This window comes from Crinia signifera, chromosome 4, assembly GCF_055691185.1.
Source record: "Crinia signifera chromosome 4, ASM5569118v1, whole genome shotgun sequence".
Taxonomy (NCBI): Eukaryota; Metazoa; Chordata; class Amphibia; order Anura; family Myobatrachidae; genus Crinia; species Crinia signifera.
In genome coordinates, this window is record NC_139220.1 from 157,960,405 (window position 1) to 157,987,104 (window position 26,700).

At 42.2% G+C, this 26,700-nt stretch overlaps 1 protein-coding gene across 1 annotated transcript; it reads right to left on the minus strand.

The window, feature by feature from the left end:
* Positions 1-2,275: 2,275 nt before the first annotated feature.
* On the minus strand, positions 2,276-25,580 carry GPR37 (G protein-coupled receptor 37). The gene is made up of 2 exons (XM_083182855.1): positions 23,582-25,580; positions 2,276-3,432 (listed from the first exon to the last, which is right to left on the minus strand). Exons 1-2 carry the CDS (start codon positions 24,551-24,553, stop codon positions 2,614-2,616), a joined length of 1,791 nt encoding a protein of 596 aa, XP_083038981.1. The 5' UTR covers positions 24,554-25,580; the 3' UTR covers positions 2,276-2,613.
* Positions 25,581-26,700: the final 1,120 nt, after the last annotated feature.

Consider the following 26,700-nt stretch of genomic DNA (forward strand, 5'->3'; position numbering starts at 1 on the left):
ATGCACCCAACGTTAGCAGAACTGGCCAGAAGCTGCATGGCCTTTTGAGGCAAGATGTATGAGGAAACATCTGTATCCAAGCAGAGGCAGAGGTCACAGTGTTAGCGGCTGTGTGAGTGCTGTCTGCGGGTGGGTTGGTTGTGCAATAGTGTTTGGCATATGTGTAAGGGGCATTATGTGTGTCATGTATAAATGCATTAATAATGTGCGACATATGTGTAACAGGCATTATGTGTGTCATGTGTATGAGGGCATTAATAATGTGCAACATATGTGTAATGGGCATTATGTGTCTCATGTGTATAAGGGCATTAATAATGTGCAACATATGTGTAAGGGGCATTATGTGTGTCATTATGTGTATGAAGGGCATTAATAAAGGTTGGCATAATGTGTAAGGGGCATTATGGTTATAAGGACATTAATAATGTGTGTCATGTGTAAGGGGCATTACTGTGTGGTATTATCAGGGGTGCTGAGAGAAAGGGGTAGGGGGTACAAATTACCCAGGCCAAAGTCTGATGGAAGGGCCCAGTGGGGGCCCTGGGCCCCCTCCCCTTAAGTGACAGCAGCAGCTGCAGCTCTTCTCCTCTGCCCAGCACACACTGCTTTGTGCTGGGTTGCAGTATGGCCATGGAGGTGCTTAAAATACAATATTTTCTCAGGATTTTTTTCTAAGGGTATAATGTGAATAATGTCAGGAGTAATGTACATAAGGTAAAGTGGTACTACTGTTTGATGTAACGTAAATAAGGGACACCATCGCATGATATAATGTGAATAAAGTTGCACTACTGCGTGGCATAATTTGAAATGGGGGTACTGTTGGGTAGCCATGCCCCTTCCCAGCAAGAACACACCCATGTTTGGGCTGCGCACCGAATGTGTGCACTGTTTCTATTTAAAATATTGCGGGTAGGAGCACCAAAATGATGACTGCTATGATGAGGGTTGATGGTGCTGGGAAAGGGGAGCAGAGTCAGAGGCGGAACTAGTGGCGGTGCTAGGGGGCACCAGCCAAAATCTTGCCTAGGGTGTCATTTAGGCTAGGGCCCGGCTCTGCCCCCATTGTTAATGCCACCCCAGTATCAACGCCAACCCAAAGTGTGGCGAGCGGCAGCGGTACGCGTCCTCCGACCTTTTCATACCCCCACTATCTACGTCGGCAAGTGCAGCGAGCCACCGAGCCCGAAGCATGGCGAGCGCAGCGAGCCCCGCGAGGGGACGCGTATTACTTCACATGTATTCCGCGTCCCTTTGTGGGGCTCGCTGCGCTCGCCATGCTTCGGGCTCGGTGGCTCGCCACACTATATAAAATCAACTCCATGCCGACGTGGATAGTGGTGGTATGAAAAGGTCGGAGGACCCGTACCGCCGCCGCTCGCCACGCTTCGGGTTGGCATTGATATTGGGGTGGCGTTAACAATGGGGGGCCATTTAACATAGTAATCACCCATCAGAGTGGGTGTACAATCAAAAATCGGGTCGGGGGGGGCATTTAACATAGGAATCAGGCATCTGGGTGGCTGTACGATTAAAAATCGAGTCCAATCGCGTTGCATCGCATGCGATATGATTGTATGTGATTTTTTAACGTGCAATGAAAAAAATCGGGCGCCCAGATAATACACAAGTACCGTGCATTGTAAGAACTCGCCCTTTCCCATGTACTGTATGCACATTAAAATATAGTTGAACATTGTTTGTGGATTAACCAGAAACTATGAAATGTTTTACTGCATATTAGATAATGTCATACATGTCAATAGATATAGCTTAGATGTGATAAGATAAAGGCTGTAAGATTAACCCTTTGAGTGCCAAGTGAATTTGTCAAAATAGCTGTGAAAATTGGCAAGCAAACATTTTTATTCAGCATAATGACCTGTAATGTTTATCTTATATAGGAAATATATTCTTTTTTTTAAACAATATTATTTATTTGAATTTATATAACAAATGTGAGCGATGCTGGCATTTTTAGGGGATCATTTTAACATATCTCACAGCACTCAAAGGGTTAAACATTTTGATCTTCGGTATATTTACATCAACATGATTCAGATGGTTACTTAGTTAAGAATAAGATAGAATGGTGTATGTGTGTATGCATAATAAATTCAAATCAATGTAAATGTCAAATGTATTATTAATGTTAATTCAGCAAGAGAACTAAAACGTTTTCTTAGAGAATACATAATTTAAACGATGTAGTATGTAATAATAATGGACACATCTTTTATTGAAATAATACTGACAAAATGTTTAATAAAAACAAAATAAAATTTATTAAACAGCTATTTTTTTTAATGTTTAAACTAAACATTACAATATTTTATTTCAGTGCAAACCACCTTGGAATATAATATTTTCACCTAGATTTATATATAATACTTTAAAAAGTTATGGGTGTGATTATCAAAAAGCTATCAACTACCTAATTAAGGTGCAGAAACGTGTTAATAGATTCTTTGAAACATACCCTGTTAGGTGACCTAAAACATAATAAATATAGATACCAAAATTGTTCTTGCACAAGTGTTTCATTAAAAAAACAAACTAAAATCATTTAAAATGTAATACACGGAATATTTACAAATATACACAAAGGGTTTAACAATGAGTTCCAACAGAGGCGAATGTGGACATTTCACGCCGTATAGTACTGAAAGGGGAAAGTTCCAGCTCTGTAGTATACTCATTGTCATTATCATCACTTGTTGCAGTTGAGGATTTCTGAATGCATTCATCACAACAGCAACAGCAGCATTCCATGAAAGCCCTACTAAAAGGCTTGCAAAGGCAAAACAGAAGGACAGGGGTAACACATGATTTAAAGAACAAAAGGAATTGGCTGATCAGATGAAGAAGGTCCAACGTTTGCCGGGATACCCCAGTGGACATATAAGCGGTTACAATGTTACAGATATTTTCAGGGATTATGCAAAAGCCATACAATATTGTGAGGGCTACTACAGTACAGTTCATCTGACTTTCAAGTTGAATCTGACGCTTATTTCCTCTTGTACAAGCTTTTTCGGCTCTTCTGATTTTTCTTGCCGTTACCAATGAGCACGTTATTGTGAAAAGAGTGGGCAAACAGAAATAACAGCCAAAGTACCACCATAGTCTTGCACTGTCATATGTAAGAGCTAAGACATAAATACTATCCGGAAGATCAGTGGAAATTTTAACAACACAGCGCTCCGAGAGAGTGTTGGCACTTATTGCTGACTCATCCTTGGTTAACTGCCGAAGGACGACCTCAGGCAGTGCTAAAAGGAGAGCACCCACCCATATAACAGCTAGCTTGGCAGTTGTGGATGTGCAGTTCTCAATCATTTCGTAATACATCTGTACATTAGTGGCAGCACGGAATCGGTCAATGCACAGCGCACACAGTGTAAACGTGGTGACTCCGAGAGAGGCTACCTGTAAGACAAATAAATGAAAATGTGAACAACATGTAAAACATGCAATACATACATTAATGCGTAGTCAAATTAGACAAACATTGCACGTGATAAAATGAATAAGATACATGTGTGAGACATGATATATACAGTAGTTGCAGCAGTTAAATAAAAAACTGAGGGCATCTGTGTTGCTTTACGATAAATTAAACAAACCACTAAAATAGTTACGGAATTTAAGAAAATTTCACTTTATTTAAGATATAATTATTACTTTTAACTAATGTGTTTTAAATGTGACTGTACATTGAAATCTAAATGCAATGCTGGTAAGATCAATAATGCTGGTAGAACAAAGGATTCCCAGAATCAGTTGTATGCAATATATTCCTTTCCAAATACAATAAACATGTTCTATACTAGTTAGTTGCATACACTGTACAGTATTAAGGTCATTTATGAAGGTGGGCAAGTCCACAGCACAATGTACAGTATACCCAAAATTGTCACACATACTGTATTACTATTGCAATTATTATTTATTACCAGTTATTTATATAGCACACACATATTCCACAGACTTTTGCAGAGAATATCAGCCCATTATCATCAGCCCCTTCCCAAGTGGAGCTTACAATTTATATTCCCTACTACAAGTATATACTCACATTAGGATTCATTTTATTGAGAGCCAATTATAAGGTTTTTTTGCAGAATCCAGAGGAAACCCACGCAAATACAGGAATAATATACAAACTCCACACAGTTAGGGCCATTGTTGGAATCAAATCCATGACCTCAGTATTATGAGGCAGTAATGTTAACCATCGCACCATCCGTACTGTCAAATACTATTGTGTTGCACTATCGTAATAACAGAGCGTACAAGTAATACTGGCTTGGAAAGACAAAGCCTTTAGAACATATTTTACTGCTGGCTGTCGCTTTGTAAAGCCCCATATGCATTAGGCCACAGGTCTTCAACCTGTGGCCCTCCAGATGTTGTGGAACTACATGTCCCAGCATGCCCTGAGGTTTTTTGGCATGCTCTTATAGAAAAAAAATGTGGCAATGCATGTTGGAACATGTAGTTTCACAACATCTGGAGGGCCACAGGTTGAAGAACCATGCATTAGGCTATCCTGGCTGGGTCCGATATAGTTAATGACATTGGTAGCAGGTGGGTAATTTGAGCCTACAGACTGAACGATATCGGTAAATGATCTCGTTCAGCGATATCCCCGGGACTTTTTGAACGTGCGGGTCGTTGGCTATATAGCTAAATTGACGTGCAGGTTCAGAAGATGGGAGGGGTAATTAACGATGCACAGGAGCATGCATTGTTAACAATACTGAGTGTACACACTAGAGGATATTTGAAAAGATATCCCTCAGAAGACCCTCTCTGAGAAAAATCTTTCCCAATTTCCTGTAGTGCGTATGGGGCTTTAGAGATGCAACGATCAGGATCATAGATTCTGCCATGAAGCTGTGAAACTTGTTTGGTCTATGGTAACTGTTCCATGCTGTACTATCTGCACTGTATGAAGTATACCGGTGCGGCCTGATCAAACTGCACTAGCCTGATGACATCAATGAATCAGTTGACACTGAACTACAGACTTCAATTTAAAAATGGCATATTGATCTTAAGAAAAATGTTTGTCATTTTAGAGTTTGAAAGCACATCTCTTTCCTGTTAGACCAATCAACAATGAGGTTATAGCAATATTGCAGTAATGCCCAGGAAAGCTAGCCATCTGAAAACGTGTTAAGAAAATGATAGTGAATAAATAATGAAGGGAAGCGCTTACTTCACCAGTTCACAATTACAGTACCTAATATTTCTCCACTGATGACAAGATTTCCTATTGTGGATTTTTGTTCATATTGTTCTATCATCAATGGTTGTAACAAATGTTTAGACCTTTTTTTTTTACATTTTAGACAAATGTGAAAAATGTAAAATTATAGATATATATATTTATTTTACATATAATAGAACATTTATCAGCAAACCGATAATAAATGTTTAAAAAACTGCAGTGCTTTGGGAAAAGTTCTGGTGTTGCTATCTAATAAAGCACCTTTTTTTCTGGGCCATAAACACAGGGATAAAGGGCCTTATTCTAGTTAACTCTTTCTGACAAAATCCTTCTTAGATGGACAAAACCATGTGCACTGCAGGTGGGGCAGATGTAAAATGTGCAGAGGAAATTAGATTTGGGTGAGTTATTTTGTTTCTATGCAGGGTAAATACTGGCTGCTTTATTTTTACACTGCAGTATAGATCTCAATTTGAAGTAAAACCCCCACCCAAATCTAATTCTCTCTGCACAAGTAACATCTACCCCACCTGTAGTGCACATGGTTTTGTCCATCTAAGAAGGATTTTGTCAGAAAGAGTGAACTAGAATAAGGCCCACAGTGCGCCAATCCATACATTCTGTGTAAATGCTGAATGTGTGGGTAAATATTAAAGGGTTCCTGTTCCCTAATACTTTTCCTGGCAACTCCAGAGGCTGAGGAGAGAACTCCCTCTTGGTGCTTAATACGTGGGGTAAATACCGCTAATTGAATCAGACAGTGTTGGTAATTAGCTGTGTGATAAACCCTATGGCTAATGGGATTCCCCCCCCCCATGGGTTACAGTACTTGTATTTCTTATGTCAAAAATGTTGTCAAATATCATTTAATATGATCAAAGCTATAGCATTCGAAAATTATTCATAAAAGGGATTCATTACATGGGCACATTACAATAGAGGCATGGATATAATTTCCTACTCTCAAAATACATTTTTATACAAGTCAGTTAAGAAGTTTCTTTATAGTAGAGCAATGATCTGCAGATCTACGGAGCACTGAATTTTATGGTGTACTCTGGATTAAATAAATGCATAACACGCATGCCGATTTCTGTATGGAAGGTTCTAAAAATAATTGTGGCAGTGTAAGGGAGTATTACAAAAACCTATATAAACTCCAATTTTGCCACCATAGCATATCACTGGGAACCACCGCAGGAGACCCTCAATATCAGATCAGCCATTCCCACTGCATAGGGCTTCATTTAAGGTTGAGTTATGACTATACCCCTTATGCCATCTATAGATGGATTTTGCAGTTCCCCCCTCCATTGCAAACAATGGAGACCCAACAAAAGTCTTTCTGGCTTTACTGAAGCCTTCCAGACTTTGCTGATTTATGGCTGTGTTGAAGCACAATGCATATCCCGCATGGGCAGACGCTAAAAGCGGTGCTCTTAGTCACAGCATGTATTTTCTGAAACTCAGCATGGGACTCTGTAACATACAGCAGGAACAGGCTTGTCTGTCACACACTCCTTAATGTCTGGGCCACCCACATAAGGCCAGAAACAACCTACTGGTTGTTTCCTTTGCACTATGCCACTTGTGCTCATTGTCCTGTGTTTCTATTCAGAAACTGTAAAATTGTACACTTGCCCTTACTTGTGCACACTTTTCAAACTGCCTCCCCTCCATCCCTGTGACTTAACATTGCTTGATCTCATAGATAGCGAGTCGCAGTGGTGGCTCCAGAGGTTGGGCTGCAGCACAGTCCAAAATTCAAATAGGGGAGCCACACCAACTGCCAGTGAGTCAGTTTAGAATGGCAGTTTGTGGCCATTGCTGTGGCTCCCCTATTTGAATTGCACTGCAACCCTACTTCTTGCTCTGTGTCCTAGTCTTACCCACACTGTAATTTAGTGATATGCTGTCATGACATGCACATTTGTACTGTAGCGCACTTCTAATATATAACAGATAGAGTGCCTCTGATCCTTGGCCGGAGATCGCCGGCGCAGAGATGCTCCATCTGACTGGGACGTGCGTGCTTCTCACACGCACGTGCATCCCAGTTTCTGGACGGCGCCGCGGCGGCATCCTGCCCATCTCCTCTTCAGGGAGACGGGCAGGGATAGGGGGGACAGCAAGGGGCACCGGGGGAGGCTGCTGGTGGCGGAGCTGGCTCCGTAGCCACGGGCGCTCGCAAGTGCACCCCTGAGGAGAGCTGGCCGCTGGCGGGGGCTGGCGATAGAATAGCCAGACCCTGCAAAGATGGGGCCTGCTCCATCTGTATGTTACAAGATACTCTCTGAACAATGCTCCCGAAACTGTATCCTTAAACTTAAAAGAGAGTGGGCCTTATTTTGGTTCATTCTTTCTGACAAAATCCTTCTTAGATGGGTAAAACCATGTGCACTGCAGGGGGGCAGATGTTACATGTGCAGATAGAATTAGATTTGGGTGAGTTATTTTGTTTCTGTGCAGGGAAAATACTGACTGCTTTATTTTACACTGCAATATAGATCTCACTTTGAAGTAAAACCCCACCCAAATCTAATTCTCTCTGCACAAGTTACATCTGCCCCACCCGCAGTGCACATGGTTTTGTCCATCTAAGAAGGATTTTGTCAGAAAGAATGAACCAAAATAAGGCCCAATGTGAGGATTATAAAATGGATAATAAATACTTATAAATTATAAAACTGCATTTTATAATTAGACTACTACTCTATGTGAATACATCTCTTCCAACAAACAATTAGTCATTGATATGTTACTCCACTGACATAACACTTTCACTTCTAATTAATTTTCAGAATCAGCATTGTAAATATTAACATGCTAAGTAATTCAGTGTCAATTATTCTGCTACTATAGTGTGAGACAATGAGTACAAGTTTGTGGCTGTTACACTGACATGGCTGTATAGTTTGTTATGCACCCATAGCGTGTGTGTGTGTGTGTTTGGGTTCGGTTTTCCTCGGATCTCAAAGCGGAATCTTATTGTCCGTCTATCAGAAACATCGGAAAAATCTGAACATGCAGAATTTTGTAGATAAGAACCAAGTAAATCTAAACTGCATGTGTAGATAAAAGCATCAGACATTTTGAAGTAAGATTGAAAGGGGATTTATACAGTATATCTTTTTATCATTCTCATGGACACTAATTAATGCTAGGACTAAACTAAGGAAAACTGAGTATTTTACACGCATTGATTATCTTGTCTGAAAGCTTCACTGGAGCACAGTGTACTATGTAATTATTACGTGTTGCCATATAAACACAATGTATTTTTATCTAGAGAACGCTTCTGACTGTTGCATGTTCTGTAGTGTTGAAATTGTCATGAAGCAACGTGACTGCTTGTTGTGAAGTGTGTGTGTGTGTTTATAGGTCTGTTCACTCACATTATTTATCTACATTAGTCTAAACTTTAATAGCATACTTGCCTACTCTACCAGAATGTCTGGGAGGATCCTGAAAATTGGGTAGTGCTCCCGCTCCCCCAGAAGAATGGGCAAAGGGGGTGATTCCAGATGACTTGCTATTTTGTGAGTTTGGCCCTGTATCAATGTTTTTGGCACTGCGCATGTGCAGCTCCTCTTTGCGAGTGGCTTCGGCAATTTGCATAGTTGTCGAGCCATTCACAAGCATCAGGGCGGGCTGAGGACGGACGGCATCAAGGATGGGGGATCGCCTATGGGAATGTGTTTTATGGGCATCTCCATGAAAACGCTGGATGTTTCCATGAGTACACGGGCGAGCCGATGTCTGCCAGGACGAATGGCAGATGTCACAAGACGTCAGCCACCTGCCATGTCTTTGTCCACAGACTTATTTGTGAAATCATTAGATGGTCGGCGACAATGATCTCTCCTGCAGTGGAGACATGCGAGGGGATGTATCTTCGTTACACGTCATCTCACATGTTAATGAAAGGAATCGGTGGCAGTGGGGTCGCGGTGTTCACATGGGTTGCATCTTAGGTGCTCGGTAACCCGCAATCTTCGCAGCTTACCGAGCCAACTTGAATCGGCCCCAAAGCCTCCTAGCCAGCCACCAGCTGTCTGCACATCTCCTGCAGCTGCACACAACCCTCGCTCAGTTTGCATTCATTTTAAGTTGAATCATGTCATCATGGCCCCACGCCCGGCATCATAGTGCCTGTAATCTCGGCATTGTGTAGCAGATGCAATTTTGCGGACATATCCCCCACTTTGTCCATATCCAGCAACACCTTCCTTCAGCCACAGCAAACTGCCCCAAAAACAGACCTGATGTGCCTGCACTGTGCAGACCGCGCCCACCCAAATCCACCCCTGTGTGCTGCGGTGTGCACAGAACTGCTAAAATACTATTTTAGCAATTCTACGGCCCGTGCTGAATAACCCCCATTGTTACCACTTTAGAAGGTAACAGTTTCAAAGTCAGTTTCATGCTTGCAGAAAAAGGATTTACATTATTATGTGTATGACAGAAGACATTTTTTGAATTACTGCACAAATTTTCTTTATTTTAGAACTAGCCACAAATCCCAGCTCTACTGTTAGCTTCACTTTTGTCTTGTGAGTGTGATAAACAGTCCTCTAAATGATGTAGAGGAAGCCGATCAGAGTAAAAGTGGATGTGGTGAAGTACAGTAGACAATGTGCAGTTTTGCTGTTTACTGTGGATTTGGTCTAGACAGCATGATTATTTATGCATTCAAGCATACACCACATGTCCCATTAGGCTGTTCTAGTTGATCAATACAGAAAAGTAATTCACCTCTAATTGATAATCAAGAATTACCTTAAGACAGGCAAGAACTAGAACTCGGGGCACTTACGAGAGATATACTGTACACAGTTTCCACAGAGCTGTTGCTATTCTTATGATGGGTACACACTTTACGATTTTGATTAACAATATGCAAGTTAATTATATTGTTACTGAAGGCAGAGCAGGGAGGCGCCAGGCTGGAGTGACGTTTCCCTGCTCTGTTATACTGTGCTGCTGTGTCCATCGATACTGATGGGTGCCGCTGCGCACGTCTGCACCAGCAGTTTGAAGAGCATCTCATCCTCGTTGATGGCCGCAGGCTGCTGACATTACTACTGCAGGTCTCCTAAAGCATTAATCCAGTGGTGTCAAACTCATGGCTCTACAGCTGTTGTGGAACTAGACGTCACAGCATGCCCTGCCACAGTTTGAGCAATCCAATATGTCAAATCTGTGGCAGGTCATGCTGGGAAGTATAGTTCCACAACAGATGCTGGGACATGAGTTTGACACCACTGCATTACATTATACTTGTAGAAATGAGGGAGGAGACTTCGGTTCTCCTGCTGCAGAGGCTCGATGGCGGGACTTCGTTCCTAGACCTGGACTCTGCTGGAGCTGATGCTGAAGGTAAGAAAGTATACAGTGTGCAAGGTGAGCTCATCCAGAAGCTTGTAAAAGGGTCTGTACCTGGTGTAATATGTATTTAGGGACTCTACCTGGTATAATGTGTAAGGGGGTATGCTACAAGGCTTAGGCTTAGATGCATTCAAAAAGAGATACAGTACAATGGAGAATGATAAATAGCCAACCAATCAGCTCCAAAGTGGGTTTGAAAAATAACAGGAGCTGATTGGCTGGCTGTTTATCACTCTCCACTTTATCAATTTTTGAAACTTGATACATCTGGCCCATAATGTGCAACGTTGGCTCTACCTGTTATAGTGTGTAATGGGGGCTCTATCTATCATAATGTGTACAAGGAGCTCTACCTGGCATAATGTGTACAAGGGGCTCTACCTGGCATAATTTGTGTTATGGGTTCTATCTGGCTTATTGTGTAACACAGACTCTACCAGACGAAATGTGCACAAGTGACTTTACCTATCATAATGGCCCTTATTCTGGTTTACTCGCGAAAGGCAAATTCCTTCTCAAATGGACAAAACCATGTGCACTGCAGGTGTGGCAAATGTAACTTGTGCAGAGACAATTACATTTTTGTGGGATTTTATTTCAAAGTGAGACCTATATTGCAGTGTAAAAATAAAACAGTCAGTTTTTCCCCTGCACAGAAACAAAATAACTCACCCAAATCTAAATTTCTCTGCACATGTTGCATATGCCCCCCCTGAAGTGCACATGGTTTTGTCCATTTGAGAAGGAATTTGCCTTTGTGAGTGAACCAGAATAATGGGCAATGTTTGTAATGCTAGTGGCACGAAACTGAGATTTTATTTGACACCCCCTCCACACCAACCAGATAACGTTCTGATACCCTTGGGTACCACATAACTTAGAGTGCATCGAGGGAATTAGTCTACAACAATTTCCATTAGTTTTAAACAATGTCTTTAAATGAGAACTGTATATTAGCTAAAATTAATTTGCTGAAATAAAAACGTGTTATAATATTATATTGCAGTAACATCTATGTAATGGCATACACTGGTGATGTCAGCAGCCCGCCCCTGGCACCCACGTCCCCAGGTGATTTCCTTTCTAGGCATTCCCATGGGTGCGACCAATCAGGATGGCTGGGAAAACACCAGCCTCCTGATACACAGGTTAACTGCAGCTAGACAGCCAGACACATAATAATGGGCTAATTATGTAGTAGCTGAGACTGCACACAGCACACATACAGTAGTCAGGCTGCAGTTACACAGACCTGCCAGAGTAACACAGAGATGGACAGGAGCATTAAGGGCCTACCGGGGAAATGCAGTGACAGGGGGACATTCTTAATGGTGTGGCCAGCTAACAAAAAGTCCTCTTGCTCGTCTATGCATGCTAATGTAAAGGTTTAATAACAGCAATGCACTGTAGAAAATACACCACATTCCTGTCCAGTATAATACTAATTATTATTAACATACTGTATGTATAAAGTATAATTCACGTGCACAGTCTGGAACCCTAGAAGAAGGGCTGAACTCTCAGGCAGTGGGTATTTCCCCTGTGGGCCAGTTCAACCCTGGTCCAATACATACTAGCTTTGCCTCCAGGAATGGCCAGGAGGCTCCCAAAAATCAGGGGGCCCTCTCACTCACAGCCGATGATGTAATTCTGGCTGAATTGCATCAACGGTAATCTCGACATTGTAAAGCTGGGGCGTAGCTACAGAGATGTGATTGTGGCCCCCATGCCTCTACCCCACCTCCTTTTCATAGTTCCAACTCCATCGCACCCCCTTTCCCTATGTCACTCTCCCCCTGCACTGCCCCCCAGCTGGGCAGCCCTGGCTGCTCTTCTGGAGAGAGCAGACCAGAAGTCTGCAAGTATGTTCTAAAGGCTTGATGATGAGATTTGCAGTGACTTACATCATCATTATCAAAAGCAGTCAGGCTCATTTTGTCGATTTCGCTGTGAATTGTCGCGATCGCAGCCAATTTCGACAATCCACGGCCATTTATGCGGACCCGCCCCCTTTTTGCCAATCGCGAATTGGGACATTGAATTGCACCTGGCGATCTGCGGTCGAACAAAACGAAAACGGGCCAGGGTCACGGCTGTCGGGCCAGATCGACAGTCATGACCCGGGATTGAATACCCCCCATAGTCAGGCAAATATGTGTAAAACAGACTAATATTGGATTTGTTAGTAAGAATAAAACCAATAAAATATATTTTAAATTATGTTTATTTCCTTTTAAAATATGCTTCAACTTTGAGGATTATATAGACATGGTACTGCCATTGTTACATTGTTTAACAGAACATGTTTAGTAAGCTACAGTCATTGACTTATCATAATCTCATGGACTACCAGTGTTATTACAAACTACACTACTTCTAGTCTATATAATGCTCAACTGTTTTTTTTTTTCTTTTTTTAAATAGTCAACTTTTCTACTGCTATAGAACACTTTGGGCAGGCTAACACAGAATCATCACATAACCATATATTTACTTGTTGGCTGGTTCCTAAAAGATGAATGGTTTAACAAAGTGTGTGTACTTTCCCACCAGTTCTGTACCAAAGTGCATTGTTACTTGACATAGTGCTGTAAAACAGAGAACCTTTGTTAGAGCCATTCATTATAACAATTCATTAAAAAATGCACGATGACCACAAAGGAAATGCTTTCCTCTGTATTATGCATAATACGCCATTAAACTAATTATTATACAGCATTTCTGTCCAAGCATGAACAGGCAGTGACTAATAATACATTCCCGTGCATGTGATTATGCATTCCTTGATAATAGTATTTTTCACATGAATTTAAATTGTTTTTCTTTTTAATAACTGACATTTGTAAAGCAGAAGATTTTTTTTCCTGAAATGTAATTTAATAGCTGGGTACATTTTAGAATACTTATTGAACAGTATAAAACATAAGCACGTTGAAACAGTATATTACAATATACCTTAACCCGAATTGTTTTTGGTATTTTCCTGGTTAACAAAAAAGGGTGTGGTATATGGTCCCGACACTCATTAGCCCGATGTCGGGTCGTTGACCCCCACGAGGGAGAATAGCCGGTGGCCATCGGGAACCCGAGTGTCGGGGTTTTGACTGTCGGGATCCCGATGTCGGGTTGATGACTGTCGGGATGCCGACTGTCGGGAAACTGTCCAGCACCCATCATAAAGTATGGCTAAGTCGATGTTGGCCAATGTTCAACTCAGGATCTGCTGTCATTTAGAAGGTTTCTTATAAAACACAATGGCTCTTTGCAGGATTGAACACTATGCAGAGACCCCAAATGGATGCAACTCCGCATGCTTGTATATTTCCACATTATGGTTTGTGCAAGCAATGTGAGTTTTATTTTGGCTGACTTGTGGGTAAATGTGAATCAGACGGAGAGAGCACAACTTTTGTAGAAACAACCATTAAGAATTTAGGATAAGACTGAAATTTCTTTCTAAAAGAGGGAATGACCAAGAAGTTAACTTACAAAATATGGGTGTTCTACTAGCAGGACGATATTGATATTACAAAATTTGTTGTTGGTAAATGCATTTACACATACTGAAAAAGATATTTGGTGGGGATCACTTTGGCGCTTCACTCAGGGCAGCTGCCCCACTATACTTTGTGTAGACTCCCTAAACCCACGAAAACAGAGTCAGAGAGGGATAGGTATAGTGCGTGGCGCTTCACCTAGGTTAAAAAAGGTGAAAACTAAGTAGCGGAGGTATGAGGAATACTTAGCTTCAGGAATTTCTTTAAGATCCTGGTGTTTTCTTTCAAGGGACTACTCCACTGGTGCTCCTGTCCCAAGCTAGCCGCACTAGTACCGCACTACGGAGCTCGCATTCCCCGCCACACAAAAATCGGCAGCATTCAGATGGTCGAAGTGGCTTTCTATTGGCCAGCGATTACGTCAGCGCTGGTCTTGGCACGGGAGCACCAGTGGAGTAGACCCTTGAAAGAAAACACCAGGACCTTAAAGAAATTTGTGAAGTATTCCTCATACCTCCGCTACTTAGTTTTCACCATTTTTGACCTAGGCGAAGAGCAACCCACTATACCTATCCCTCTCTTTGGCTGCATTTACACATACACCTTAATCATTCATTTACAGTATCAGAAGTGTTAACGCTCTGTAAAATGCGGTGAAATATGTTCATTCTTCTCCAATATTAAAAACACTATATTAAAAGGAAATGTCGAGAATTGCTATGTGCAAACTTTTAAGTTTATTTTCAAAGGAGAAGATCTAAACGTACCTCTAGAGTAAGTTCAATAGTCATGTGTGTGTGTGTGTGTGTGTTCTTAGCATCAAGGAGTTCCATATTCACAATTTTCACAAACTGCAAAATGATACTATATCTATGTACATTGTGGTCCGGATAATTCCAACTTGACTGCTAATGTGAAAAATTCACAGTGGACTGAGAGGAATAAGCCACTGCCCAGACAAAGAGAAAATGCCCCTTACTAAAAGCAAATGGATCGCTAATTGTAATCTTCGCAAATCCATAAGCAATTGCCGAACCATCAAACAGTATTTGCAGTCTGTTTGTAGGTCTAGCTTCCACTAATCTGTGACTGAGACAGGCTGGAAGTGGTCATCGCTGATGTCATACCCTCCTCAAAAACACCTGGGCATGTCTGCTAAGGTAATAGGTTTGATTCCCACCATGGCCATATGTGGAGTTTGTATATTCTCTCATGCATGGGTGGGTTTCATTTTCCCCCACAACAAAAAAACTATACTTGTAGGTTAATTGGTTCCCCCAAAAAATAACCCTAGCATGAAAGTGTGTGCAGGGATTGAAGTGAATAGGAAAATATTCTCTGAAGAGCACTGTGGAATATATATGCGCTATACAGTATAAAGAACAGGTAATAAATAAATAATGCTAAAGGTTTATTTCAAAGCACATATCTCAAGATATGTCCAACAAAAAACCATCATAAGTACAAATACATATTTATTTATAATTTATTAAGTTTCTTATAAAGCGCACATATATTTTGCAGTGCTTTACAGATACAGATGGAGCGGGTCTTATTGTTGCTGGCGAATCGCCAGCAGCATGTTGCTGGCGATCCGCCAGCAACACGGCGCTCCATCTGACTGAGACGCGCGTGCGTCCCCCACGCACGCGCGTCTCAGTATCTGGGCGGCGGCGAGGCGGACGCAATCCTGTCCGCCTCCCGCTTCAGGGGGCTGCGGGGACCCGGTGTAGACACCGGGCGACTGTCGGCAGCACCGACGGAAGGGGACGCGCGCGCGTCCCCTTCCGGCATACAGATGGCGCGGGGCAGGGGATGGCGGCTGGCGTCGCCCTTGCCATCCCCTGGATAGATAAGTCCCGCTCCATCTGTAATGGGCTTTATTCAGATTTCATCGGTACTGCGCGCATTCGCACGCAGTACCGATGTTGTGCATCTGCGCATGCGTGTTTCTGCGCATGGTGCGTGCACCCACGGCGACATTGCACGCACCCATGGCAGCGAGGGGGGGGGCGGAGATGGGCGGGGAGCACCGGGCTGCCCCATTACCAAATGGGAACGCCCAGCGTTCCATGGGCGTTTCCATGAGAACGCTGGGCGTTCTCATGGTAATGAGGCAGTGACGCGGGTGTGTGGGCCGGGTAGCTGACATCACCGGATGTTAGCTGCCCGCCCATATCACGCCAGCGTGCACGCTAAACTAAGTAACTCAAAAGTCACTTATAAACATCCATTCGCTGCTCTGTGCAGGCTAAGCCGCACTTTGCCGGGGCGGCGGGGGGGGGGGGCGTGCGTTTGCCGGGCGGGGTTTGGTGTAACCCCCAATATTTCAACATTCACATCAGTCCCTGCCCCAGTGGAGCTTACAATCTATATTCCCTACCACATGTACACACACAGACATTCTAAGGTTAACTTTGTTGGAAGCCAATTGACCTACCAGTATATTTTTGGAGTGTGGGAGGAAACCGCAGCACTCGGAGTAAACCCAATGCAAGTACGGCGAGAATATACAAACTCCGCACAGTTAGGGCCATGGTGGGAATTAAACCCATGACCATCAACCCATCAGTGCTGTAAGACAGTAATGCTAACCATTACACCAAACTATAGCATAAATACACAGCTTGGCAGTGTTAGTCATAAATGCAAAAGTGGCGCTGCCAATATTCATACATAATATAATGAAATGCACAGAAGTAGTATATGATCAGCTACAGGGTGAATGCCATCTGAGTGACATTGCTGGAAGGGCTGTAGGTATATTGTGGTACACTTATTTTTCTATCTCACACACTGCTTCCATTATAAATACACCAGTGCTGAAAAAGCAGATATATCTCTGTATATTGGTAACAGGTAAGCTATGGGACTGATTCTGAATGAATTGGCAGCTAAACAAAATAAGAACAAGCAACTTTGCACCTCGGTAAAGCCATGATGTATTACTACAGGTGAGAAAGATTGAGATATGGGAGGGCAACATCCAAACTCAAATCTAAATTGGGGTTTAAAAATAAAACTGTCAAGTAGGTCGACAAAAACAGCCAGTAATTCTACACGCAATTATATATACAGGAATTCGATTAATTGCATCTCAACTTGTTGTTCCATACAGTGAGTGACATGCAAGGGCTTTACAGCACCCTGTGCTGGCCCAGCCCCTGTTGGGCATGGTACCATGGCATAGTTCATAGGGTCATAGGTCGACAGAAATGAAAGTTCTGCAGTGCCTGGAGCATCCTGAAGGGAATGCAGTTATAATCCCGGCGGTCGGAATCCCGACCGCCGAAATCCAGACACTCTCTCCCCTCTATGGGTGTCCACGACACCCATAGAGGGAGAATAAATTAGTGTGCCGAGCCTAGCAAGGCACCGGGCCCGCAAGGGGGGCAATCCACGCCCCCCCCCCCTTGTCGGGATTCTGGCGTCGGGATTTTGAACTCCGAGAATCCGACCGCCGGGATTTCGTATCAAATCCTCCTGAAGATGCTCCAAGCAGATGTACACATGGCAGGGTGCCTGGCAGTAGCATCCAAAGGACTACTAGCCATAAGCAAGGGCAATGGTGCTACCCACAAGATCTGTGCAGTGGCACCAGTTCCACACCCCCTAGTTACGCCACTGTTTCCTAATGCAATGATACACGCTTTGTTAGCATTTTCCCCACATCAGAATCACTCAAAGGGTTAAACTAAATGATGGAACATAGATTATAAGAAATGTAAACATAAATGTAGTAAGTGAACATAAATGTAACCCATCATATTATAATTTAGTATACAGTTTAATCAGATGTGCAACATACTTGCAACCAGTAAGGTAAACTTCTGGTGCTATTGCATATATGGGGTAATTCTGGTTTACTTGCATTCTTGCAAGTTTGGCCCTGTTGCAATGTTTGTGGGACTGTGCATGCGCATAGTCTTTTATGCGTATGTGAAGCTCCCCTTTGGGAGGGATCGCAGGGATCTGGGCAGGCCAGGGGCAGATGGTGGCGGTCGCCCATGGGAATGCCCAGCGTTGCATGCTCATTGCCTTGTTGTTACTAATGGCACTGCTGTCCTCTCCTCAGCGAGCGGGCCGCACTAACATTCTGTCAGTGGTGGCCCCTCCAAAAATGGCCACCTTTTTGGAGGAGGCAGACACTAGAGGACCAGCCGCGGCCATTTTGGAGGGGTTGCCGGTGACAGAATGGGAGTGCAGCACTATGGCCACTGTGGGTTGCAGGCCGAATGTGGCGGTGGCAAAGGGGTATATTCGATATTAGGGGGTGCTTGGGCACTCCCAGAACCACCCCTGCGCACATCTATAGTCTACAGTCACATCTTTCTCTATCCAATATCCTTCAAATTTGCCTATGATCACATACCTACTATATCTGAATCTGTGAAGAACAAGCATTCTCACATTTATAGATTGTGAACAATCAAACTTGTCCTTTGATGTGGGGGAATTAACCACTGCAGTTGTGTCCTCATACACCTAGGACCTTATTTTGATCGATTCGGTCCTCCATGCGTTCGCACGGAGGACCGATGATTTGTCTCTGCGTATGCGCGTTTCTGCGCATGTGCAGACACAGGGTGCGTGCACCCATGGCGAACTTTCGCTTTGCCAGGTGCACGCACCTTACACACCGAGGGAGGGGCGGAGAAGGGCGGGGGTTGCTGGGCAGCCCCATTAGCATAGGGCTTGTTATGATAGTAAGCTATACTCGCTAGATGGTCATACTTCGCATGTAGATTCACACGTTCGCACACAAATGTGCAAGTATCGCTCTTCAAATTAACCGGTGCATGCTCATTAAGCAGTTTTGTCGCATCCAATTTTTAATTTGTACAAGCAGTGTCGTCTGGGACCTGGATCATCAAATAGGGCTGTTTTGCGATTGCTTCAGAATGGTAGTAGGACCCATCTGTATTAAAAAGCTGAATACTGTACATAATGAGAGGTGAGAATAGAAAATAACTGGTTTCAAATATTGCATAAATCAGAGCAAATTCTGAATTTGTTGAATATTTGTAAAAACACCCTGAAATTCTCGTTGCTCTTGCAGTGCAATTGCATACTAGCACATATCACTAGAGATGAGCAAAAAAAAATAAAACATTTTCCACACATTTTTATTAATTTGCCCATGTAAATGATCATGCTTCTTAGGGATTCAGTATTAAATCCCGGCGGTCGGGATCCCGGCGTTCAGAATCCCGACGCTGGAATCCCAACCGCCGAAATCCTGACAAGGGGGGGACGTGGATCGCCCCCCCTTGCAGGCTCGCTGTGCTCGCCACGTAGCGGGCCCGGTGCCTCGCTACGCTCGGCACACTAATTTATTCTTCCTCCGGGGGTGTCGTGGACACCCCCGGAGGGAGAAAGTGTCGGGATTTCAGCGGTCGGGATTCCAGCGTCGGGATTCTGAACGCTGGGATCCCGACCGCCGGGATTTACACTGCATCCCCTTCTTAGGCCTTTCCCAACAAAATCACAAAGCAGAATGAAACATTTTTATCTAAGCTCTATTCATGGACTATAAATTCAGCAAAATATGAATAATAAAATACAGTATAGATGTTAAAGAAAAAGCACAACTACTTTTTCTAAATTGGGTTTTAACAGATAGGCCACAATTGTAAAGGCATAATGACACTTTCACACTATGGGAAACGGTGCTGTAGATCTTGCCAAATACAGAAAAAAATTGTAGACACGTCATTTTAGCGCTATTGTGGTGCACGTCATTAGCTATATCTGAGAGCCAGATGATGATACAGTACATCAATGTATGAAACATATTTTCATGCAAATATCACCTTTAACAGCTATGATTATATATTATATACAGGATATGGTTGGTAGGTTGACATTATTGAGGTCGACATACATTAGGTCAACCACTAAAGGTCGACAGGGCTTAGGTCAACTATGGGAAGTTTGACAGTCAAAAGGTTGACATGAGTTTTTTCCAGAACAGGAGGTATTTCATACCCTACCATCCCATAGGACGCCGAAAGAGAATATAATCGTGTGCCAAACACAGCAAGGCAACGTGCCCGAAGCATGGCGAGCCATGCAAGGGGACGCGGTACACCGATATTTTGTCCATGTCGACTTCGAAATTCCCCCCCCCAAAAAAATGAAAGAGTCAAGTTTACCTTTTGACTATCGATCTTTCATTTGATTATCTAATGCTTGTGTCAACCTTCCGACCTTAGCCATGTTGACATATTTCATGTGTTAACCTAAGCCCTGTCGACCTTTAGTAGTCAACCTAATGAATGACCAGGTAAGGGTCAACATGGCTATGGTCAACAGGGTTGGAAGGTCAACACAAGCATTAGGTCGACAATGGGAAGGACAACATGAGGTTTTTTTCCTGGTTTTTGTCCCAAATGTCGACATGGGCACCGTCAAAGTGTACCACTGCACTCTCCATGCTTCAGAGGCAGGTGGCTCGCTGTGCTCAGCACACTATTTTATTCTCCTGTCACGCCGTAGTGGATTGTGGGGCTTGAAATACAGCCTGACGGCACATGTGAACTCCCCAAAAAATGTGAAAAACTCATGTCGACATTTTGACAGTCTAACTTCCCATTGTCGACCTAATGCATGTGTTGACCTTCTAACCCCGTCGAACTTAGCCATGCCGTCCTATTTCATGTGTGGACCTAAGCCATGTCGACCTTCAGTGGTTGACCCAATGCAGGTCAACCTAAATAAGGTTGACCTTATGACCCATACCCTTACAAACATTTAAGGGTATGTTAGAGGTTTTCTAATACCCCTTTCACATAGCAACTAATTACCAGGTACAAGCCAGTTTGAACCGGTAATTAGTGCGATGTCATGAAAACAGGTAGCAACATAGCAATACGATCCTGTAAAAAAGCAGAGTTCTTAAGGAGCCCATAGATGCTCCGTTTTGCCGGTCCGTTTTGTACTTTTAAAGTACACATCGTATCTGATCGCATGCATTGTGCATGCAATGCGATCCGATGTGTACCTAGTACAAAAAGTATGTGCAGCACATACTTTTTGTACCATACTATGTGATGCGCGGGAGCACGCATCGCATAGTACAGAACGGAGCCGGTCCATAACGGACCGTGTATGGGCTCCTTTACCAGTTCGTTGCCGTGTTGCTTGGCAGTGTGAACGGGTTAATAAGGTTGAGTGACCCATTTCTCGTTCATACTATGGAGGAGGCAGGGCTTGGAGCAGCGCCACCTCCTCCCCCACACCTGATGATGCGCCGACTTCCCGCCGTGCCCCCGGATGACGTCAGCAAACCGTCAATAATGCCGGTTTGCTGTGGGGATGTGAACATCCCAAATGCAAGTTAGCGCCAGGACTGAACCGTTTCAAAGTCCCGTGCGAACCTGCATTTTGCAATGTGAAAACAGTATTACAGACCTGTGTTATCGCGCAGTATTTCCAAGAATCTGGTAAACATCTGTAAAGCATACTTGCCTACCTTTATCATCTCCTCTCTGGGAGAAGCCGGGATTTTTGCGTATGTCTGAAAGGGGTATAAGGGCCCGGGAGGGGGAACTGATTTTTGGGACCCTCCGGGAGAATAGGTAAGTATGCTGTAAAGTAACTTTATGAACCTTTCAAATTTCTCAACTAAAATATTAATACTTAACCCAGTCACATATAAGGCATAAAAATACATTTGCCTGTTAGCATATATTGTATAAGAAGTGGAATTTGTATTTTAATAAAGCAAACAATGTGTTGCATGTGTGAGCAGAACATTTACAGGTAAGGAAACACATTGCAAGTTGGAGCCTGTGAATGGCTTTGAAAATAATTCACATTCCATTAACACCAAATAGATTTTTAGAGATGCCAGCAGAAATAGCTTCTACTAGCATTTGAAAAATAATCTGTCTTTAATATTTATACATGTCGATGCTTTGTAGGTCAAACTCGGCTGGTTATATGGCCCACCATTATAGCAGCACAGATAAGTAGGCCAGTGCTGGCAATCTAAATGATGATTAGTATCCACTGATGTTTATTTTGTTTTTCAATAATGAACAATTTGAATGAACGGTGGACTTTGTACTGAGAGCTTGGCAGAGACACAGGGTAAGAGGGGAAACACTGGCACTGATGTAATGCTGGTCACTATTAAATAAGGAACAAATATGCATGGCAATTGAGAGCAGGCAAACAGCTTTAGGAGTCCATATTTTATTCCAAAGCTCAGACAAAAACTTGGCATCCTATCTCTCCTGCTGTCTACTATGTCTGCTCTGAATTGAAACTCTTGTAGAAAAGGTATGAGCACACAAGTGTGATTTTTCCAGAAAAATAGATCCAATATATTCAGGTGCAAATAAGATCAATAAACAGAATTCTTACGTTCCACTAAAGTTATAATTGCAACTGCTAAAAAGTAACTGCACTACTTCAAAATAAAAACAGTATCTCTAAAAAGGGTGCATCAAATAATCATTTTATCATGAAACCCCAATTTTTAAAATCGGTTGTGTTTTTTTTTTTAAATCTTAGAGATTTGATTTGGTCATTATTTATCATTAAAAATATGTCAAAATTGGCTGAAACATTTTATACAGTACATTATTTGAACTGCACCATATACATTATTAAATAGATGCAGTTCCAAAAAGCAGACACTCAAGGTTATCACTGAATATGAAAAAAAAAAACTGTAATAAACTAATCCAAATAACTTTATGTCAAATTAACTATGGAAATAATAAAACAAATCTAGTTTTAGAATGTCTGACATGGATGATGACATTGACTGCATTTTTTAAAATTAAGTTTTCATTAGCATGCAAAAAAAAAAAAAAAAAGATGGATTTCATCCATAAACTTCCGTTCGGTTGATAATTGTGACAGTATATCATTTATTCCAGAGCCATCAATAATCAAAACAATAAACATAATAAAGACACCCCCCCTCCCCCCCACTTGCTAAACTTCTCTGGTTTAGGTTAACTACACAGAGCATTACAAACACCTGTATAGTTATGGAATACAAACACCCATTATGTTATAAAATAAGGTATCTGGAGTAAATATCAAAGCCTGGTTAGTGATAAAAGTCTGAAAGATAAAGTCCCAACCAAGCAGCTCCTAACTGTCATTTTTCAAACATCGCCTGTAACATGTAAGTCAGAAGCTGATTGGCTGGTACTATACAGATAGAGCCACTGCCATTGGAGTGGCCTCCAGTGTGCCATTTAATGCACCACATCGCGAATGAGGAGCACATGCATGTGAGACGCTCGCACATCCCCGTCCCGGCGAACAGCGCACCAAGTCGGCGCTAGCAATGTCCGCAGCTCCATCTGTATCGCTCACAATGTTATCTCTCTTCAAGCTTTTATAAATAAACTTGTTGGATCTAAAATCAATATTCTAATTTATTAATGTGCATTTGTGATTAAACAAACTGTTTTATAAAGGTTATAAATATTACCTCAATATATGGAATGATTTTGCAAGAGAAATCCTCTAGTAGCCATTTTTTCGTCAGTTCATGAAATATTACCAATGGAAGGCAGAAAAAAATTATCAAAAAGTCCCAGAAGGCCAAGTTTGCCAAAAGCGAGTTGGATATACTTCTCATATAGTAATTGTGGCAAACTATGCACATCACAGCCATGTTGCCCATAATCCCAATAACAAATATAATAATGGATAAGCACATAACTGCATAAGCACCGTATGAATCTTCTGTGAGTGGGTAAAATGGGTTCTTTATGTGCAGTTTTTTATTGGTTGTATTTTTTGGTACCAAATCTTGATTTACTTCCATAATATCGGAAAACACTTTTAAATCATTGGTTGCAAAGGGAATTGAGCCATTTAAGAACAATGTTTGGGGTTCACTCTCTTTTCCTGTATTTGTTGTTTGCAACGTTTCATTCAAATCCACTAAATTAATTTTATCACTGTGGATTATGTTTGGGTTTCCATTGCTTCTTTTCCATTGCTGCTCATAGGTTTCTCTTTTATTCCTAGAATGGATGTTTTCCCCATTGTCTGATACAGGAGCAACATACCTGGTATACATGGCTGTGTTGCTCACCTTTCTATGCACCCAGGGAATGGTTTCAGATTGCATGTGTGTTGCAGGTGTTCCGTTTCGTTCTTGCTTGTCATTTCGCTGATGTGTATTCTGTTCAACCGACATAGGTTCTATAGACTTCTGTAATCTCCCATTTATAAATTTACAAAGAATATTCCTTAAAATACCTTGACGGGTAGAGTTCTCATCACCAGTTTGACTGCTTGATGTTCTAGAATAAACTTTGTCAGGGGACGGAGAGAGATCATGACACCATCTTGTGCCATCTTCATGTTGCACATTTAAATCATGCATTTCATGGTTGATCACTAGTGAAGTTCCAAAGAAAGCAAATAAAAGGGAGCGGAATGTTAACTGCATGTTTGTTTTGAAATATTCAGTTAAAAACCAGGAAATAAACTGATCGTTCCATACATGTCACTTGATCCAACAGTGCTAGACAATAGCAGGGAGAAATGGTATGGTGTAAAATGACACACTGCTTGGAATTAAGTTACACCTTTCCTTACAGGTGCAGCACTGAAGACAGATACCATGGGAAGGACAATGCAATGCAGGTTGTTGAAGCCATTCCAGTATTGGAGCACAAGCAGTTACAAAAAGTTAAGATTGCTAATGATGCACATCCATACAAACGCTGGGCTCCACCCTTATTGTGCCACTGTCTTTGTAAGAACTGTTAGCTTTATCCTGACTGCTCATTTACATTTTCTTCATCTGCTCCATTGGAAAAAGCAAGTGACCGCTCTTCCTCCTCCTAATAATCACAAATGAAAATAATCCCTCTCAGTTGAGAGTAAACAGGTTGCAGAGATGTCATCAGATCAGATTAAAGGCTGGGCATAAAAAGCTAGCAAGGGCAGGCTTTCACAGGGCAACAGACGTGAAAATTCCATTTAATTTGCCTTTGTCTGAGCTCTAGATAGGTGAGGAGAAGGTGAAGCTGTGCGAGTTGTCAAGGAGCAGGAGGAGAGGTACCTCTCTGCCTCTGAAGCGTCTTCTCCCAGGCTGTAGTGCTGCTGCTGTCACTGCTATGCATGTAGAGAAGTACTGAAGAGCCCCGCCTGCAGGTTTTACAAGACTATTATCTGCGCCTGTGTGGGGCTGTAAACGAGACAGCCTGCCTCCTCCCTTCTACACAGTAGATCTCCATCTAATGTCACACTGAACAATTATCACACCTTGCTGTGTGCCCTCGCATGTATCTGGTTCCATCTGCAACAAGGGAGGCTGACTGAAAACATGACTTGCATTGTTGATTTCTTTAAATATCCTCTCACAGTTTCCAACAAAGAAAAATAATCCTTTACCTCAGTACATTGTAGAAGCACTTGCGGCAGCGGTGCCATTCTCTGTCTGGGCATAGCATAGCTAGTTCTCTTAGCACTGAAGCTGACACAAAGGCTGGGCAGGAGGAGGGAGAGTGGGGGAATGAACAGAAGCTCTTAATGCTGCAAGGAAGATCTAGAAGCAGCTGGCTGAATGCTTTGCTATCCGGGTAATCGTGAATCGCTGCAGTAGAAATGCAAACTGATGTTACCTTGATTTGTCTAAATTATAGGTGGTTACACGTTTGAAACCTGTACATGCATGGCATGTCACAATAGGATTTGTTCATTTGATACATTATTCAGTATGCAAGGTGGGATAGACAGAGAACCAGCATTCACAATTACATTTGTTTTTATAAAAATGCATGTTCACAATATCATCTATTTTTTTTTTAAGAAATGCAAGTATAAAAACATGACATTTTAAGATAATTTAAGTTAGACGTTACAAAGGTTACAAAGGTTACAAAGGTTTACTAAATGTATTTTTTGCATACTTCTGCCTATGAAAGTCTTGTACAAGGAGGAAGATGAGCCTGCAGGCTGGGGGCAGGGCTTGAGACTGGGATTTAAAAATATAAATCCCTAAAACATTAATTAGTACAAGATGTGTTCAAACCTTTACCTCACAATGCCTCTAGGCAAACACATACATTCCTGCTGCAGGTCTACAGGGGCAACAATACATTGTAAATCTTATATAATCAACTACCTTGGGTCTGAATATTTAATCAAAACCATGGCTGTATTTAATGTGAATCCAGTGACACAATATTTTAATGTAATGTAAGTAAATGTCAACTTTTTTGCCGATTTGGTAATTGCTGTCACTACAGATGGTAAACGTGTCAATATTTTGATTCTAAACATGTAAGTTCAAGGTCCTTTGAAAATACTCAGTGCATAAGCATGCAGATGTGTACTCATACACGTAGTCTCAACACACATAGCAACTTTTTCTTTATATATGCGTCTTATTTGCACACACCACTCCATCTGTACCAGAGATTTCGCTCTGGGACTTCAACTGCACACGAATTAGTAGCATTGTAGTACTTGGCATAACGTTTTAGACTGATTTGCACACAGATGTGTTGCATATCAAATAAACAGATAATACCATCACATGTTTCCTGCAACATGACTATCCCCAGTGTGCTGGAGCCATAGATGGGA